At 51.3% G+C, this 16,346-nt stretch overlaps 1 protein-coding gene across 1 annotated transcript; it reads right to left on the reverse strand.

The window, feature by feature from the left end:
• Positions 1-674: 674 nt before the first annotated feature.
• SLC30A2 (solute carrier family 30 member 2) lies at positions 675-11,325 on the reverse strand. Its single transcript, XM_077838154.1, is given in 10 exon segments — positions 675-960; positions 2,514-2,648; positions 2,781-2,886; positions 4,498-4,669; positions 5,460-5,613; positions 7,843-7,989; positions 8,531-8,745; positions 9,817-9,934; positions 9,937-10,205; positions 11,315-11,325. Coding segments are annotated over 10 exon segments (1,473 nt in total). The 3' UTR covers positions 675-814.
• Positions 11,326-16,346: the final 5,021 nt, after the last annotated feature.

Here is a 16,346-nt window from a genome sequence, read left to right on the forward strand (position 1 = left end):
GTTTTTAGTGGAGTGAAAAACAATCGACTAAAATAGAGTAGGTAATGGCAGTAACAGTGCCTGTTACAGAAAGTAAGCAGATTTTATTTATCTCTACTAAAGAGAGTGTACAAAGTATACACGTGTGTTTCTGTTATCTACGTTAAGGCTCCAAAACTGATACCTGAAGGCTTGGGATTGGGAATATCTTGCTGTATTATCTCCTGATTGTTCTAAACTTATATATACACTTAAAATATGGCTTTAGGTGGTGTTTGTATATATATGTTTTTCTTTCTTTATATAGAAATTAGATACAGTGTTCCCGTCAGCTAATTTCTAAGTTATTAGCGGCAAAAAACCTGAGTTCTCAGGTGCCTATGTTGCACCGCCCCCAAAATGTGAAATGGCGCCCCTGGATCAGACTAGACGTTCCCGCTGCTCCTATGGCAAACCAAGCAGACGAGAGCACGCTGAAGAGTACACGGCTCTCTCACACAGAGCATGAAGCCAGAGGGACAGAATCGTTTGATCTGCTTTATTTTCAGAATATTAAAAGTGATGCTCCCTGTTTGGGATGGGATGAAAGTGAAATAAAAAGAAAAGCAAAGAAAAGAAAATGTCACTGTCTCTCAAACACAGCGCAGGGGAGAACACGGTCATATCACCTCATCCCAATGCCCCAGGGACTGGCACCCTGCTGCCTCCGAACGGCCACTTGACCACAGCGCGTCCTTGTTCGGGGAGGCGGCAAAGGAGCTCTGAGGTCGCAGCGTTTCCAGGACTGTTGGTCCACAGTCGGTCACTGATTCCCCCGCCCCGTGCAGAGAGGCGCTCAGTCGGAGGGGCTCTGGCACTCCCGGCAGTCTCTCATGTCCTCAGAGTAGTTCTCGATCTGGATGGTGGTGGTGTGGAAGTTGAACGCCCCTTGCAGTTGGGAACTAGCCTCCTTCAAGATTGTCTGTGCGTCGGTGTTTTCATCTGGAACCAACACAAGCATGGAAGCTGGAGAGGTCACGTGGTGGGGTATAAGTATAAGTAGGGGCATAGCGAGCAGATCGAGGGACGTGATCGTTCCCCTCTATTCGACATTGGTGAGGCCTCATCTGGAGTACTGTGTCCAGTTTTGGGCCCCACACTACAAGAAGGATGTGGATAAATTGGAGAGAGTCCAGCGAAGGGCAACAAAAATGATTAGGGGTCTAGAACACATGACTTATGAGGAGAGGCTGAGGGAGCTGGGATTGTTTAGTCTGCAGAAGAGAAGAATGAGGGGGGATTTGATAGCTGCTTTCAACTACCTGAGAGGGGGTTCCAAAGAGGATGGATCTACACTGTTCTCAATGGTAGCAGATGACAGAACGAGGAGTAATGGTCTCAAGTTGCAGTGGGGGAGGTTTAGATTGGATATTAGGAAAAACTTTTTCACTAAGAGGGTGGTGAAACACTGGAATGCGTTACCTAGGGAGGTGGTAGAATCTCCTTCCTTAGAGGTTTTTAAGGTCAGGCTTGATAAAGCCCTGGCTGGGATGATTTAACTGGGAATTGGTCCTGCTTCGAGCAGGGGGTTGGACTAGATGACCTTCAGGGGTCCCTTCCAACCCTGATATTCTATGATTCTATGGGGTAAAAACTTGGCCTTTGAGCCTCCAGGGTGCACTACATCCATAGACCCAGATAGATCTATCGTCTCGCCAACAGATAACAGTGCTCCAGCCCAGTCACAAGTGACAGGAATCGCTGGGTGAAAGGCTAGCTGCTGCATCATACAGGGGGTCAGAGGAGAGGACCACCATGGTCCCTTCTGGCTTTAAATAAAAATAAAGAAAGCTAAAAGTGATTTTTTTCAGGACACAGTCACTATCTGGAGTCCAGTCGGGACTGCCTAGGCCAATCAGTTTGCAGGATCAGGGTCTTAAACTGTATAATCTGGGGGGTGCAGGGAATCACATTCTCTTATCTAAGCGAGACCTATGCAAAACCCACCCAAACCACAAAGGTCTCTTGGGATGGAAACTTGTGCAAAGCCACCAAAAAAAAAAAAAAAAAAAGGGCCCCAATTTTGTACTAAAGGATCATGAGCTTCTGGGTGAACCTAAGCAGAGCTCTGAGCTGGATGCAAAACCAGGCAAAGCTGGTGCAGCATTGAGGAATCTCCCATGATCCTCCACGTCCAACAGCTTTTCTGCCAAGAGCGCTTGACGCCTCCAAAGCGCATCTTCTTGGAGCATGCTGCTCTACCCCCAGGGTCCGATCCAATGCCACCGGAGCGACGGGAGCACTTCTACCAGGTCCTAAATGTGTGCCGTGTTGCTTGTGGCTGGGTTGGTCCCAGGATGTTAGACAGACAAATGGTTGAAGTGGCATCTTTTAGTGGACCAACTCCTGCTGGTGAAAGAGACGAGCTTTCCAGCTCTTCTTCAGGTCTGTGTCAGCTCGAAGGCTCGTCTCTTTCACCAGCAGGAGTTGGTCCAGTAAAAAATATTCCCTCCCCCACCTTGTCTCTCTAATGGGCAGGCAGGGTAGATACTTACTGATAGCTATATGGACTGACAGCACTGGGTGCGAGACAGTCAGGGCCCAGATGTGGAGGCTGTGAAGGGCTTTCACACCATTGATGGACAGCAAGATCTCCTTCACGTTGTTGAAGTCCACCCCTTTTGGGGTACCTTCAAGACAGCAAGAAGCACACAGGGTCAGAGCCCCACATCAGCAGGAAAGGGAGGTACCCTGTAACCCACAGGAGAACATACCACAGGGGCGGGACCGGATTAACTACCCTGCTCTGTGGAGCTCCTTACCTTCCATCAGAACAAGGACGACATCCCGGAGGATGGTGAGTGTGGTTCCAAGGACCAGGATTGAGAACAGGAAGGTACAGATGGGGTCTACGTATTTGTACTCTGGCTGGTGGGAGGAGGAAAGCAGTTACTCAGCATATTTAATGTAAAGCTCACAAATGCCTCATACTCAAACAATGGCCCTCAGACTCCGCGTAATCTCATTACACAATGCTCAGTGGTTTCCTTCCTGAGCTACTCAGCTTCATGCCAAACGAAAATTCCATTTTTCATCTGCAATTGTACTGTGTGTTGTGACAGCTGAACAGATCACAAGCTAAGCAGAGGTGCAGCCTGGTCACTGCTTGGATGGGAGGCCTCCAGGGAACATCCAGGTGCCAATAATTCAAAATGCTGCACTATTTCCTCTGAGTAAAGGTTTGCTGGTATAGGAAAGTGTCCAGCAGAGGGCAACAAAAATGATTAGGGGGCTGGAGCACATGACTTATGAGGAGAGGGAACTAGGATTATTTAGTCTGCAGAAGAGAGGAATGAGGGGGGATTTGATAGCTGCTTTCAACTACCTGCAAGGGGGTTCCAAAGAGGAGGGATCTAGACTGTTCTCAATGGTACCAGATGACAGAACAAGGAGCAATGGTCTCAAGTTGCAGTGGGGGCGGTTTAGGTTGGATATGAGGAAAAACTTTTTCACTAGGAGGCTGGTGAAACACTGGAATGGGTTAGCTAGGGAGGTGGTGGAATCTCCTTCCTTAGAAGTTTTTAAGATCAGGCTTGACAAAGCCCTGGCTGGGATGATTTAGTTGGGGATTGGTCCTGCTTTGAGCAGGGGGTTGGACTAGATGACCTCCTGAGGTCCCTTCCAACCCTGATCTTCTATGATTCTAGTGTAGAAGCAATTTATAGTGTCAAAAAAAGTGCATAAGAGATCCTGACACAAGCATTTTTTTGGCAGCATAATTGTACATGTGAAACTCTGAGCAGCGTAGTAATGTTGCAAATAAAATCACATCCCTTAGCGACATTACTATGCGGACAAAAATTTTCAGTATAGACCTGGCCTGAGTGTGGACCCCAATGCCCTAGCGTAGCATCACCGGACCTCCTGCTTCCTTGCTGATGAGAAGAGAAGCAGAGATCCTGACCATGTGTGGACAATAAGGATCATATAGCACAGAGCTGAGGCATCAGTGTCTCCACTAAGTTCCAACTTGGATAGCTGCATCCCTGCATTCCCCTGAAGTTTCAAGTTCACACATAATTCCTTACTTTCTATCCTACATGGTTGTGCAATGCTGCTAGGCAGCTGCTGCATGCCATTCCAGAGGTGGCTGCATTTCTGTGGTGGGTGAAGTAAGTGAAATGCAATTGAAAAAAAAAATTTCATATATAATCTGTGTTCTGCCACTAACTTCCTCTGTGTCCTTGGGCAAGGCATTCGGGGAAACTAAGGCAGAGAGGTTAAGTGACTTTCTCAAGGACAGAGAAGGAATTACCAGCCGAGCAAAGATAAAAACGCAAGAGTTCCTGGCTCCCAGTCCTGTGCTCGGACCACACCTGCGGCCTGTGCTCAGACCACACCTCTTCCTTCCTCCACCTAGGACAGCACGCTTCATGCTCCAGCTTCCATGCCACAACAAATGAAAGATCCCTCGTACATCGCGCAGTGGGGAGTTTCCAGCCCTCTGCGCCCAGACACTCTTAGCAACAGAGCCCGTACCTTGAAATATATGATGTATGCAGCTACCAGGACGCCAACGCTCTGCAGCAGGTCCCCGACCACATGGATAAAGGCGGCCTGGACGCTGGTGTTCCCCTGCTTGCTGTGCCCACGGTGGCTATGGCCGTGGTGGCTGTGCCCATGACCTGACTGGTGAAGAGCGACTCCCATTCTGCAGGGAAAGACGGAGCAGCAAGGTCACTGAGCGTGGCACCTCAGCCCACGGCCTCCTCCCATGCCTTCTGCACCAGTCGAGACAAGCCCTGCCTGCAGAGGGGCAAAGCCACCTCCCCTCCATCTCCCCGTGCAGGGTGCAGCGCGAGGTTCCACCCTGCTCTCGCTGCCAGCTTCCGACCCGGACTGCAACGTACGGCGCTAACCACGGACCCTCTGGCCTGCGTCACTCTGGCTCAGTAACAGAGGGCCTGGAACCCTGACACAGAGGGAGGCTCAGATCCTCAATCCTATGCCCCACTGCTTGGGTCAACAGAACCCCAGTCTGGTAGTTCCCAGCAGAGGCCGAGGAGACAGCTGAGAACCCCGCAGCCCCCTTGGTGCCCTGGATTCTAGTGCAAGCCGCATGCAGCGGACACTAGCTCCAGGGAGCAGGGCGGGTGGGAAGGAGGGGAGAGGAGCACAGAGCCCTTCACAGCCACTTCCAAACTCACTTGCAAAATCCCTGCTGGCATTCTACCAACCAAGGCCCTGCCCCTGCTCCCAGTGGAAATCAACGGCCAGACTCTCAGGGGCTTCCAACGGGAGCAGGATCGGGCCTCGGGAGACCGCTAATCCCCGGATTAATCGCCTGTTTGGACGGGCAGGCCTTTCGGATTGGCCAGAAGAAACATTCCAGCGTGAGGGATTAACCTTTGCAATTTGACCAGCAATGAATGACCCTTCCCGCCCCATCGCATTGGAGTGTTCTCAGAGGAGCTAAGAGCCAGTGACTCGGCCGGACGTACATGATATTCACCACCACGGCACAGGCGGAGGTGATGAGCATGGCGTCCCCTTCGATCTCATAGTTGTTTGAGAGCAGACGCTCCACGGCCAGATAAACCAAGACTCCGGTCACCACCCAGATCGACAGCACTGAGACCAGAGCCCCCAGGATCTCTGCAGAGACAGCCCGGCACACGCAGGGTTAGAGAGCAAGAAACACACAGCAAATCCTCCTCCAGACACCCAGCACTCGCCACCCTGTGGGACAGCGGCCACGGAGCCTCATGCAGGGACTTCTTGGCTTCACGGCTGCCTCCCCAGGGCTGCACAGAATCCCAGATTCCCCCAGCGCCAGGGACTGAGAGTGGGGTCTGTGGTGAGCCACTTCCGTTGGCCTTATGCAGCTCCTGCACCAGGGGAAATTGCAACTCCTTTATGGTCCATATACAGCACCGGAGCAGCATATAGGGGCTGGAGCTGGGACGGGGGTGTGCAGAATTGACCCCTAAAGGCTGGTTTACATGGGGAAATATTCTGGCATAGCTCTAGCAGAATAACGATTCTTCCACTCTAGCTATACTGGTCAATTTCCCCAGGTGGACTAGTCCTAATTATGTTTAACAATTCTAAGTCACCCCCTCATTGTTAGTTGCTTCTGATCCACACCTTTCCTCCAGCCCCTCGGCTCGTCAATCACACCACTTTACCCTCCCCTTCTGCCCCCCTCTGAAACATAGCTGACGTGTCCTCTCTGAATTCAGCTCTCTGGGCACAAGTTGCACCTCTGTACTCTGCCAGTCTAGTTAAAGCTACACAACCCCGTCTAGTGTGGATGCAGTGACGCTGGTATAAAGGTGCGTACCCCTGTATCATTTATACCTGTAAGGGAAGGGGCATAAGCTATACCAGAACAAGGTCTGATCTACACAGATTTTGTACCAGTTTATTTCACTCCGAAGTGTAATTTTTTAAACCTAGTTACTCTGGTACAGCTGCTGGTGTGGATGCAGTTATACCTTCCCATATGGAAATGAGCTATTTATTAGATAAGCACCTTTATACGGGTAAAACCGCATCCATACTAAGCGGATACCATTTTAACTATCCCAGGATGGGTAAAGCAATACAACCTTTGAGTTTAGACAGGGTCTAATGGACCTTTACCCCAAGAGAGCTACGTGTGTGCTCGGAGCGGTACAGATGTAACTATTTCAGTTAAATGCCACCTCCCCGCACTGAAATCATGATAGCCTATTTGATATATGATATGATAGGATAGCCTGTAAACATCTATTTACAGACCAGGCCTCAGTCTGCAAGGCTGGTGGTCCGGCACTTTCCACAGCACTAGCTCAAAGTTAGGAAAAAATTAATGACGTCAAGATGACGACAGCAGAAAAACACCGTGGAGATGGCCGGGAATGGAGAGCGGAGAAGGGGACTGGGTACCTCACAAATGCCAGATGGAAGAGACAGACAAAGGGAGACTGGCAATGGGAATGCTAACAGACCTTTAACAACTGCAGCACTAAAGAGCCTCTGTAAGAATGTAGAGAGCAAAGGCAGTTGGCGGTTTCCCCGCCCTTGGACAGATAGTGGGCTGAAATAAATCTACCCAGCATGTGGGCTTTCAGCTGCTGCATTTCGCAGAAGGCTCTCCTTGGCTTCAGCAAAGCTGTTCCCCTGGTTAGAACTGCAACTAAGTGATGAGCTAACTCTCGGGTTGTCCTCAGATGGAAGTTAATAGGGGTGGCCCTTAAAGGAGGGAGGGAATTACTGTACCCAAATACCAGGTCAGAACAAGGAAAGGGGAACATCCCATTCCAGCAGGAGTGCCACGGGGCTGGTTACGACTGGACCCAACGTGATGGGGAAGTACTTGCTGCCAGAAGGGCCCAGTGGCTCAGCATGGGTGTTTGCTGGGGTAGGGTCCCACAGGGGTAACTAATGATCTTAGAGCCAGAGGTGCCAACGATCCTGGAAAGGTGGATCCGCAGGGGCAGTAAAAAGGGACAATCACAAGGCTCACCGGCTCGGGGGAGTTGGGTTAGCAAACAGCTTGCACCCAGATTTCTGTGATCCCCCCTGTGCATTCTGTGCATTCAGGTGTGTGCTCTGCAGGGTTGGGTCTGTTGGATCCCAGTTCTTAGCCTGCACTGGCCAGATGGGACTTGTGTGGGATCTGGACATCTTCCCCATCCCCCACTGCTCTGCAAGTGTCCCTCCCTCCCCTCTCCATTCAAGAGCCTTTGCAAACCCCACACCAAGGAAACTCCCTTCCTTTCAGATAAACCCAGCAGCAGAAAGGAGCATTATTAGATGTCACCACACCCAGCGTTGTTCTTCCATTGAGCACCTGGGCTTCATATCTTGCCCTGCAGGGGAATACACTCAGCAAGTTACCTGCTCGGTGCCAGCCAAAGTTCATTGTTTTGGTAGCCGGCCGCGAGGCCATCCACAGGGAAAACAGGCTGATCATCATGCTGGCGAAGTCCGTCAGCAGGTGGGCTGCGTCTGTCATGATGGCCAGGCTGTGGGACAGGTATCCCCCTGAAGTCGTGGAGGAGAAAGAATGAGTCAGTGAAAGGATGGAAGCCCCCAGGAGCATCAATGCTGCCCCTATGCCCGTCACAGACAGGGCACGCGACCAGTGCCGAGGAAACCCTGAAGAAAGATCAGAGTCCATGTGATGGCGGGCTCCTGAGACCAGAGGGGCTCCTGGTTATAACCGGAGCCTGCTGCAAAATACTCATCTGGGTTTTCATTGTGTCTGCCACTTTAACCCAGGGCCCCTATGGCAGTTTTTGCCACCAGTTTCAATGGGCTTAAGATCAGGGCCCTAAGGTTTGATCCTACCAAGTGCCCACCTTGCGGGACGAAGCCCTTACCCAGATACACAATTATATTTTTGGGATTAGCTGTTTGAACAATGAAACTACTTCTAGGGCAGACCGTGGCAGCTGTTTAATAGCCACACATAACAGTTTAGGGAGGAGGTGGAGAAAAATCTCTTGTCCAATCTAGCTGTTCCAGCATCTTGGCTCTTACCAGCCAAGGAAGCCATACAACATAGGCTACTTTGGCGTCTTACCTATGACTTCTCCCGTCATGAAGACCAGGCAGATCACAGATGCGATGTAGAGTTTCCTTCGAGCCCGCTGCTTTTCGGAATCGTAGTGGCTGCCAGCAGCCCAGTTGGAATGACAATGCTGGTTCCCCGGGAGGCCCAGCTCGATGGAGGACGTGTCTGGAATGTACTTGAGCATGGAATTATGAAAGTTCTTCTCGGAGATGCTCAGATAGGACCTGAATGACAGAGAGTCACCGTTACTGACCACTCTTGGGAACTGCTGGCTGAGAAACTCGGGGAGAGGGTCTGAAAGGGGGAAGGAGATTTCCAATTGAAATTAAAATGATGCCCCTTTGTGCCCAAGGCCCTTCCCTTCCCACCCCCCAAAGGAAATGTGCCCCAGGGTTTTCAAGAGAAGCTAGGGATTTTTGGGTGCCCACCTTGAGACGCCCAATTCTCAGATAGTGCTGGAGCACTCACCCTCTGAAAGCCAGACCCCTTGGTGGCATCTCATTCTGGGCACCCTAAAAATCAACAGTCACTCATGAAAGCCCTGGGCCAAGTCTAGCTAGTCTCCCCTGCTTGAAAACTCCCCTCCATCCAGGAAGGACTGGAAGCTCTAAAGCAGGAGGTTCCCTACCCCTTCCTTCTTCCACCCGTCACTCATTCCCTGCCAGGCAAGCCCTCCTTTTCCCCCCCCTTAACACTAAAGGAACCACAGTTATTCCAGCTGTAGCCCCCATTTCCAAGTTCCTCCCAATAAGGGCAGCAGATGGAGACAGTGGATTGGTTTGGTCCCCCAGACTAAATTACTGGGGAGCCCTTCTGTGCCAGAGACACCCTCGCCCCCCAGAAGGGCAGAGACACACCGGGCAGAGAGACACCAGAGCCAGGGAACCTGTTCAGTCAGAAGCAGGTGCCCTGGAACCCAGATCCTCAAACCTAGGTAAGTACATAATGCCCATTGGCACTGATGGGAGCTGGGCACCTAAATACCTTTGGGGAGCTGGGCCTGGCAGCCTGGAATGGGGGAGAGGAGGCTGCAGCCAGGCTGGGCTCTCTCCCTGGGGTCCCACAGTGCAGGGGGGAGACAGGCCAGCTTGGGGAGCTGCAGAGCTGGGCTGGGGGAAGCACTGGGATCCCCTGCAAGAGATGGGGGAGACACAGGGGACAGAGTAGGGGGAGGGTGCTATGGGGGAAGGAAAGCGGGACTGGGGTTTGTTACTGGGAGGAGGCTCAGAAGGGAGGGGGGGTTACACGATTGCCCCATGGAGGGGGTAACTGAAGGGGGAGAAATCGCCTCTCACCTGGCTCCGGGCTCCTCCAACAGGTGCCGCTTCTCCTCCCCGTCCCCTTGCGCCATCCTCACCTGCCGGGGCGCGCTCGGCTCTGGCTCTCCGCGAGGGTCCCCCTGCTCCAGCCACCCCCCCGGGCTCGCAGCTGCCTCTTTATCTGGCCCCGGCCGCGGCCCGTGTGAAGCGCCGGGGACTCGTGTGCAAAGGGCCCGGCGGGGGCGGCGAGCTCCGGCCAGGCCGGCTGCAAACTTTGCAGAGCTGCCTCCCTCCCCGGGGGCCGGGCACCCCGGCAGCCCGCCCGGCGGGGAGCCGAGAGAACCCCCGGCTGGCCACTCCCGTGCGCTCCGCGGGGCGCATTGCGCCTGGAGAAGCTGCGCGCCTCCCCCCGGGGCAGCGAGGGGCTTCACCCCGCCGGGCCCAGCCCTGCCTGGGGGAGGGGGTCTGGCCATGCACCCCTTTGGCATGCTCCAGCCCCGAGTCGCCCCCTTCCCGCCGTGCCAGTCCCCCCTCCCGGTGTGAGCCATGGGTCCAGCTGCCGCCGCCCACCCGCCCCCCGCTGGAGCCTGGCTCACTCCACGGAGCAACTGAGAACTAGACCCGCAGCAGGAATGCGAAGCTAGCTGATCCCGCAGCTCCATCCTGCCCTGAGCCGGTCACCTGTCCTGGCATCGGGGCGCCCGGGCAGCAAGACTGCCATGGGGCAAACTGGAAACCTCCGGCCACATAGAACTCAAGGAGCGTAGCAAACTCCCGAGCCACGTGTGAAACATCTGCGATCCCGCCCCAGTGCTGTAGCCCCCTTCCCCACACCTTCGCCCCCAGTGCCAGGAGGAAAAAGGAATGGGAAGTCTTGACTGAGTTAGACCTTGGAGCAGTTTTAATGCATATCTGCTTTTAAATCGATTTCGTTGAACCAGTGCAAATCCCTGTGTGAACCCTCTTAAACTGGTTTCGAACCTGGTTCCTTTAATTGAAGTGATTTAAATTAAGGTGATTTGAATTTAATTTAAAGATTGTTTAAATTAAGGTGGTTAGACTTTAAACTAAGGGGGTTAGAGTTTAAACCTGGCTCGAATTTGAATTGGTTTAAATCCATTCAATAGCGTCCACATGGGTTTCACTAAATCAGTTTAACAGCATATCTTTAGTTAAACTGGTGACACTTTTAATAGAGACAATCCTAACAGAAACAGTGGTAGGGCTTTTGGGATATTCATGTAGCCATCCAATGTAGCTTGTGTTTGAAATGCACTGATCCTGCAAAAACGTATGCATGGAAGTAACATCTGTTGAGTTCAATAGGACCAACTCACCTGCATAAAATGATTTGTGTCTATAAGCTTTGCAGGATAGGGCCCCGGATTGTAAACTCTGGAGCACAGATCCCCTTTCCTCTCTCAACTGTACAGATGCTGCTCAATAAATAAGTGATCTCCTCTAATGTAACTTGGGGATGCACCAAGTGCTGTTTTTAATCTCCCTCTACGTCAAGCTCTTTGGGTCTGTTTACTGGAGGACCATGGTCTAAGAATTGTTCACACAGCTGCACAGTCAACCTGGGGAACTCCTTGCCAGAGGATGTTGTGAAGGCCAAGACTGTAGAAGGGTTCAAAAAAGAACTAGATAAGTTCATGGAGGATAGATCCATCCAGAGCTGTCCCATCCATAGGGCAGACTGGGGCAACCGTGCCAGTTCCCACGCTTTGTGGGGCCCGGCGCTTCAGGAAGACATGGGGGGGGGGCAGGGCAGCCCAGGGGACTAGCAGGAGGCCTGGCGCCAGCAGCAGGGGTCAGGCCTGCACCCCGCACCCACCCCCCGGGTTCGGGTTCGGCTCAGTCTCTATGGCAGCAGCAAGGAGCGAGCCCTCCCCAGCTGGCTCCTCTCTGCCCAGTTCCCAGAGTTGCCTGCTGCCGCAGGGTCCTAGTGCCCCCCAAGCACTAGTGCCAGGGCAGGCTGACCCTGACCCTGCCCTTCCGCCTCCGATGGACCTTTTCCCTTTCCGGAAGGACCCTCTACCAGCGCAGGGGCGCCCCTCACCCCTAGCACAGGTGAGTGCCAGCCAGTAGTCTCCATCGTCCCTTGCCTGTCGCCCAGCACTGGTATCCCCCCAGTACCCCACCTCTCCCTTCCACTGCCCTTTCTTCCCTCTCCCAGCACTGGGTGGGGTCCTCCAATGCTACCCCCAGCCCTTACCCCCCTGCGTCAGGGTCCTCCTTGCCTTTCAGCTCTCCAGCCTTGGGCTCCCTCTCCCTGCAGTACCAGGACCTGAGGTCCCACAACTCTGCTCTCTCCACCCCCACCAGGACTGGGGTCCTCCATCCATCTGCTTTTCTGCCTCCCCTCCCAGCCCCTAGAGAAAACAGATCCTAGAGCTCCTCTTCCATCATGGAGGAGGAGTTCTAGGATCTGTGCTGTAGGATCTGCTCTAGGATCTGCACTGGTAGACACAGGCATTCCAGACACAGGGATTCCTTGCCCTGGTCCCCAGAAGAGACAGCTCCTTTGGCCTGGGAAGGGTGGTGAGGGCTTGACTGAACATAAGAACAGCCATACTGGGTCAGACCAAAGGTCCATCTAGCCCAGTATCCTGTCTTCTGACAGTGGCCAAAGCCAGGTGCCCCAGAGGGAATGAACAGAACAGGGAATCATCAAGTGATCCATCCCCTGTCGTCCATTCCCAGCTTCTGGCAAACAGAGGCTCGGGACACCATTCCTGTCCATCCTGGCTAATTGCCATTGATGGACCTGTCCTCTACAAATTTATCTAGTTCTTTTTTGAACCCATCTTGTCCTTCACAACATCCTCTGGCAAAGAGTTCCACAGGTTGACTGTGTGTTGTGTGAAAAAAATACTTCCTTTTGTTTGTTTTAAACCTGCTGCCTATTCATTTATTTAATGGCCCCCTAGTTCTTGTGTTATGAGAAGGAGTGAATAACACTTCCTTATTTACTTTCTCCACACCAGTCATGATTTTATAGACCTCTATCATATCCCCCCTTAGTCGTCTCTTTTCCAAGCTGAAAGTCTCAATCTTATTACTCTCTCCTCACATGGCAGCCGTTCCAGACCCCTAATCATTTTTGTTGTCCTTTTCTGAACCTTTTCCAATTCCAATGTATCTTTTTTGAGATGGGACGACCAAATCAGCATGCACTATTCAAGGTGTGGGAGTACACTGGATTTATATAGAGGCAACATGATATTTTCTGTCCTAATATCTCTCCCTTTCTTAATGATTCCCAACATTCTGTTCACTTTTTTGACGCCACTGCCCATTGAGTGGATGTTTTCAGAGAACTCTCCACAATGACTCCAGATCTCTTTCTTGAGTGCTAACAACTAATTTAGACCCCATCACTTTATATGTATAGGTGGGATGATGTTTTCCAATGTGCATTACTTTGCATTTATCAACATTGAATTTCACCTGCCATTTTATTGCCCAATCACACAGTTTTGAGAGATCCTTTTGTAGTTCTTCACAGTCTGCTTTGGACTTAACTATCTTGAGTAGTTTCGTATCATCTGCAAATTTTGCCACCTCACTGTTTACCCGTTTTTCCAGATCATTTATGAATATGTTGAATAGGACTGGTCCCAGTACAGACCCCTGGGGGACACCACTATTTACCTCTCTCCATTCTGAAAATGGACCATTTGTTCCTACCCTTTGTTTCCTATCTTTTAATCTTTAATCCGTGAGAGAACCTTCCCTCTTATCCCATGACTACTTACTATGCTTAAGAGCCTTTGGTGAGGGACCTTGTCAAAGGCTTTCTGAAAATCTAAATCCACTATATCAACTGGATTCCCCCTTGTCCACATGCTTGTTGACCCCCCACAAAAAATTCTAGTAGATTGGTGAGGCATGATTTCCCTTTACAAAAACCATGTTGACTCTTCCCCAACAAATTATGTTCATCTATGTGTCTGACAATTTTGTTTCCTTATTTTTCTGTAGTCCCCCTTTCTGAAATTAAATGCTACAGCATTGGGCCACTGTGGTGTTTTTCCCGCCACAGGGATGTTAAATTTAATTATATTATGGTCACTATTACCAAGTGGTCCAGCTATATTCACCTCTTGGACCTGATCCTGTGCTTCATTGAGGACTTAATCAAAAGTTGCCCCTCCTCTTGTGGATTCCAGGACTAGCTGCTCCAAGAAGCAGTCATTTAAGGTGTCAAGAAACTTTATCTCTGCATCCTGCCCTGAGGTGACTGGCCAGCTCAGTGCTTTGGCATCATTATCAGCTCTGGCTGGAGGTGTCTTGGGTTGACACTCTCAAAGCCTGGCATGATGTGCCATGGCTGGGCATGCTCTGTGATTGGCATGAATGGTGGTTGCATAAGCAATAGCTGGCAGTTCTGTGGTTGGTGTGTTCAGGAGGCTCCCTGGTTTTCAGGGCCTGGCATGCTCTGCAGTTGGCATGACCGGTAGTTGCATAAGCAGTAGCTGGCAGCTGCATGGTTGGCATAGTCCAGGGATGGCACAACCCTCATTTTCATGTCCAGGAGCTGGCATGTTCTGGAGACATTTTGCTCTGCGCTGGGCATGAACTTTAGCACAGTACTTGGTACGACCCAGTGCTTGGCATGATCACTGGCTCTGTAGTTACCCTGGTCAGTGGCTGGCATGCTCTGCGGTTGGCATACCTGTGATTTTCAGTGGCCAGCAGGAGTCACAGCTCTGGGGTGTGTCAGAAGCTGGCATGCTTCTGCAATTGACACAGTCAGCACTTGGCATGAGCAGCAGCTGTCGTTGGGGAGGCCAGTGCTCTGCAGTCTCCATGATCCATGGGTAGCGTGCCCACACTTTGCACGATTGATGTTGGGCAGCTGTGCAGTTTGCACTAGCCATGACTGTCAGACCGCCCTGCTTCCCATTCTTCTGCAGCCAGTGTGTCTCGCGATGCACGCGCAAACAGCGGATGGCTCTGAGAAGCCAGACATCCCAGCCAATAACCCGTGGGCAGGGAGGAGGGTGGCATCTCCCTTTGAGAGAGAGGGGCACCTTGGCTGAACCCACTCAGGGACCCAGCGCTAGAATGAGTGTGAATAATTCCCCGGTTCTCCTGGGACCCTGAACTGTGATCGTAAAACCTCAGTGCATGTGCGATATTAGCTCTGGGGTGTGTGTGGGTGTGTGTGTGTGATATCAGATCTGTGGTGTGTGTGTGTGATATCAGATCTGCAGTGTGTGGGTGTGTGCGATATTAGATCTGCGGGGTGTGTGTGTGGGATATTAGGTCAGGGTGCGGGGGGTTTTGATATCAGATAACAGTGTATGTCTCATTGGATTTGGGGTGTGTGTGTGTGAAAGAGTCATATGCGATCGGGTGTGTGGGTCAGTCATATTAGCTCTGGGGCATGAGTGTGTGCGATATTAGATTGGGGGGATGTCAGATCTGGGGTGTGTGTGTGTGTGAGAGACAGAGAGAGATTAGAGATTAGATCTGGGGAGTATGTGTGTCATATTGGAACTGGGGTGTGAGTGTGTGTGTGAGAGAGATTAGAGAGATTAGATCCGGGATGTGTGTGTGTATCAGTCATTAGATCCAGGGTGTGTGTGATATTGGATCGTGTGTGTGAGTGCATGTGAGGTGTTGCGTACACCAGTCAGTAGATCAGGTGTGTGTGTGATATTGGATTGTGGGGGTGTGTGCGTGTCACACTGAACACGGGGAACGGTGCCCCTGGCAGGGCAGCACGGCGGCAACAGGAGGAGGGTGGGGGAACACAGTGAAAATATTTTCCACGTCTTGGCCTGAAGTCATTCTGGGATTTCTGAAAAAAAGTGCTGTATATTTTCAGGGCTGTGCATGAGTGGCCGGGATTATGACTAGCCCCCTTTCCTTCTGCCAATGGTGGCTGATTGACTCAGCTTGTGTGAAAGATCATTATTCATCCAGGGGTCAAACCATGCTAAGAACTTTCCACTCGTACAAACCACAGATAAGACCAGATCTACTTTATTGTGACAAAGTGCAACATCAACCCTAATAAATCTCTTGTGAGTTAGGACTATGCATTGCAATGCAGAACTTTCTCTTCAGCTGCCTCTTTCTAGTCCCCCAAAACCCTTTCTTGTAGCTAAAGTTACTTCTGTCTGCCGAGGTCTGGCACGCCCCTCAGTGTATCCCCTACAGGTTGCAAACAAACTTTTCAATTCTCAGAGTCAACATCTTCAGGGCACGACAAACTGGTTAGCAAAAGAGTTTTCTTTTCAAAATACACAAAATTCAAAGTCCTGTTACAATTATATACAAAATAATAGAACAATATAAAACGTATGAAATATTCTAGTTTGCACCCATGTATAAAAGTGAGCTTCTATGTGCTTCGGTCAAGTTTTCATCCTGAGTTAGCAATACTGTCGTATGGCCAGGTGGTGCCCGACCTTTTCTTCTTCAGCTGGGACCCCAGCCCACTCCTCCCGTAGCTCCCATGAAGTCAGAGCGTTTACCCCCACCCCATTGCTCCCAATCACTCAGCTCTTTGGCACTTGGGGAGTTTCTTCTGGCTTGGGAATTGCTTCTGC

The sequence above is a fragment of the Eretmochelys imbricata genome, chromosome 19 (assembly GCF_965152235.1).
Source record: "Eretmochelys imbricata isolate rEreImb1 chromosome 19, rEreImb1.hap1, whole genome shotgun sequence".
Classification (NCBI taxonomy): Eukaryota; Metazoa; Chordata; order Testudines; family Cheloniidae; genus Eretmochelys; species Eretmochelys imbricata.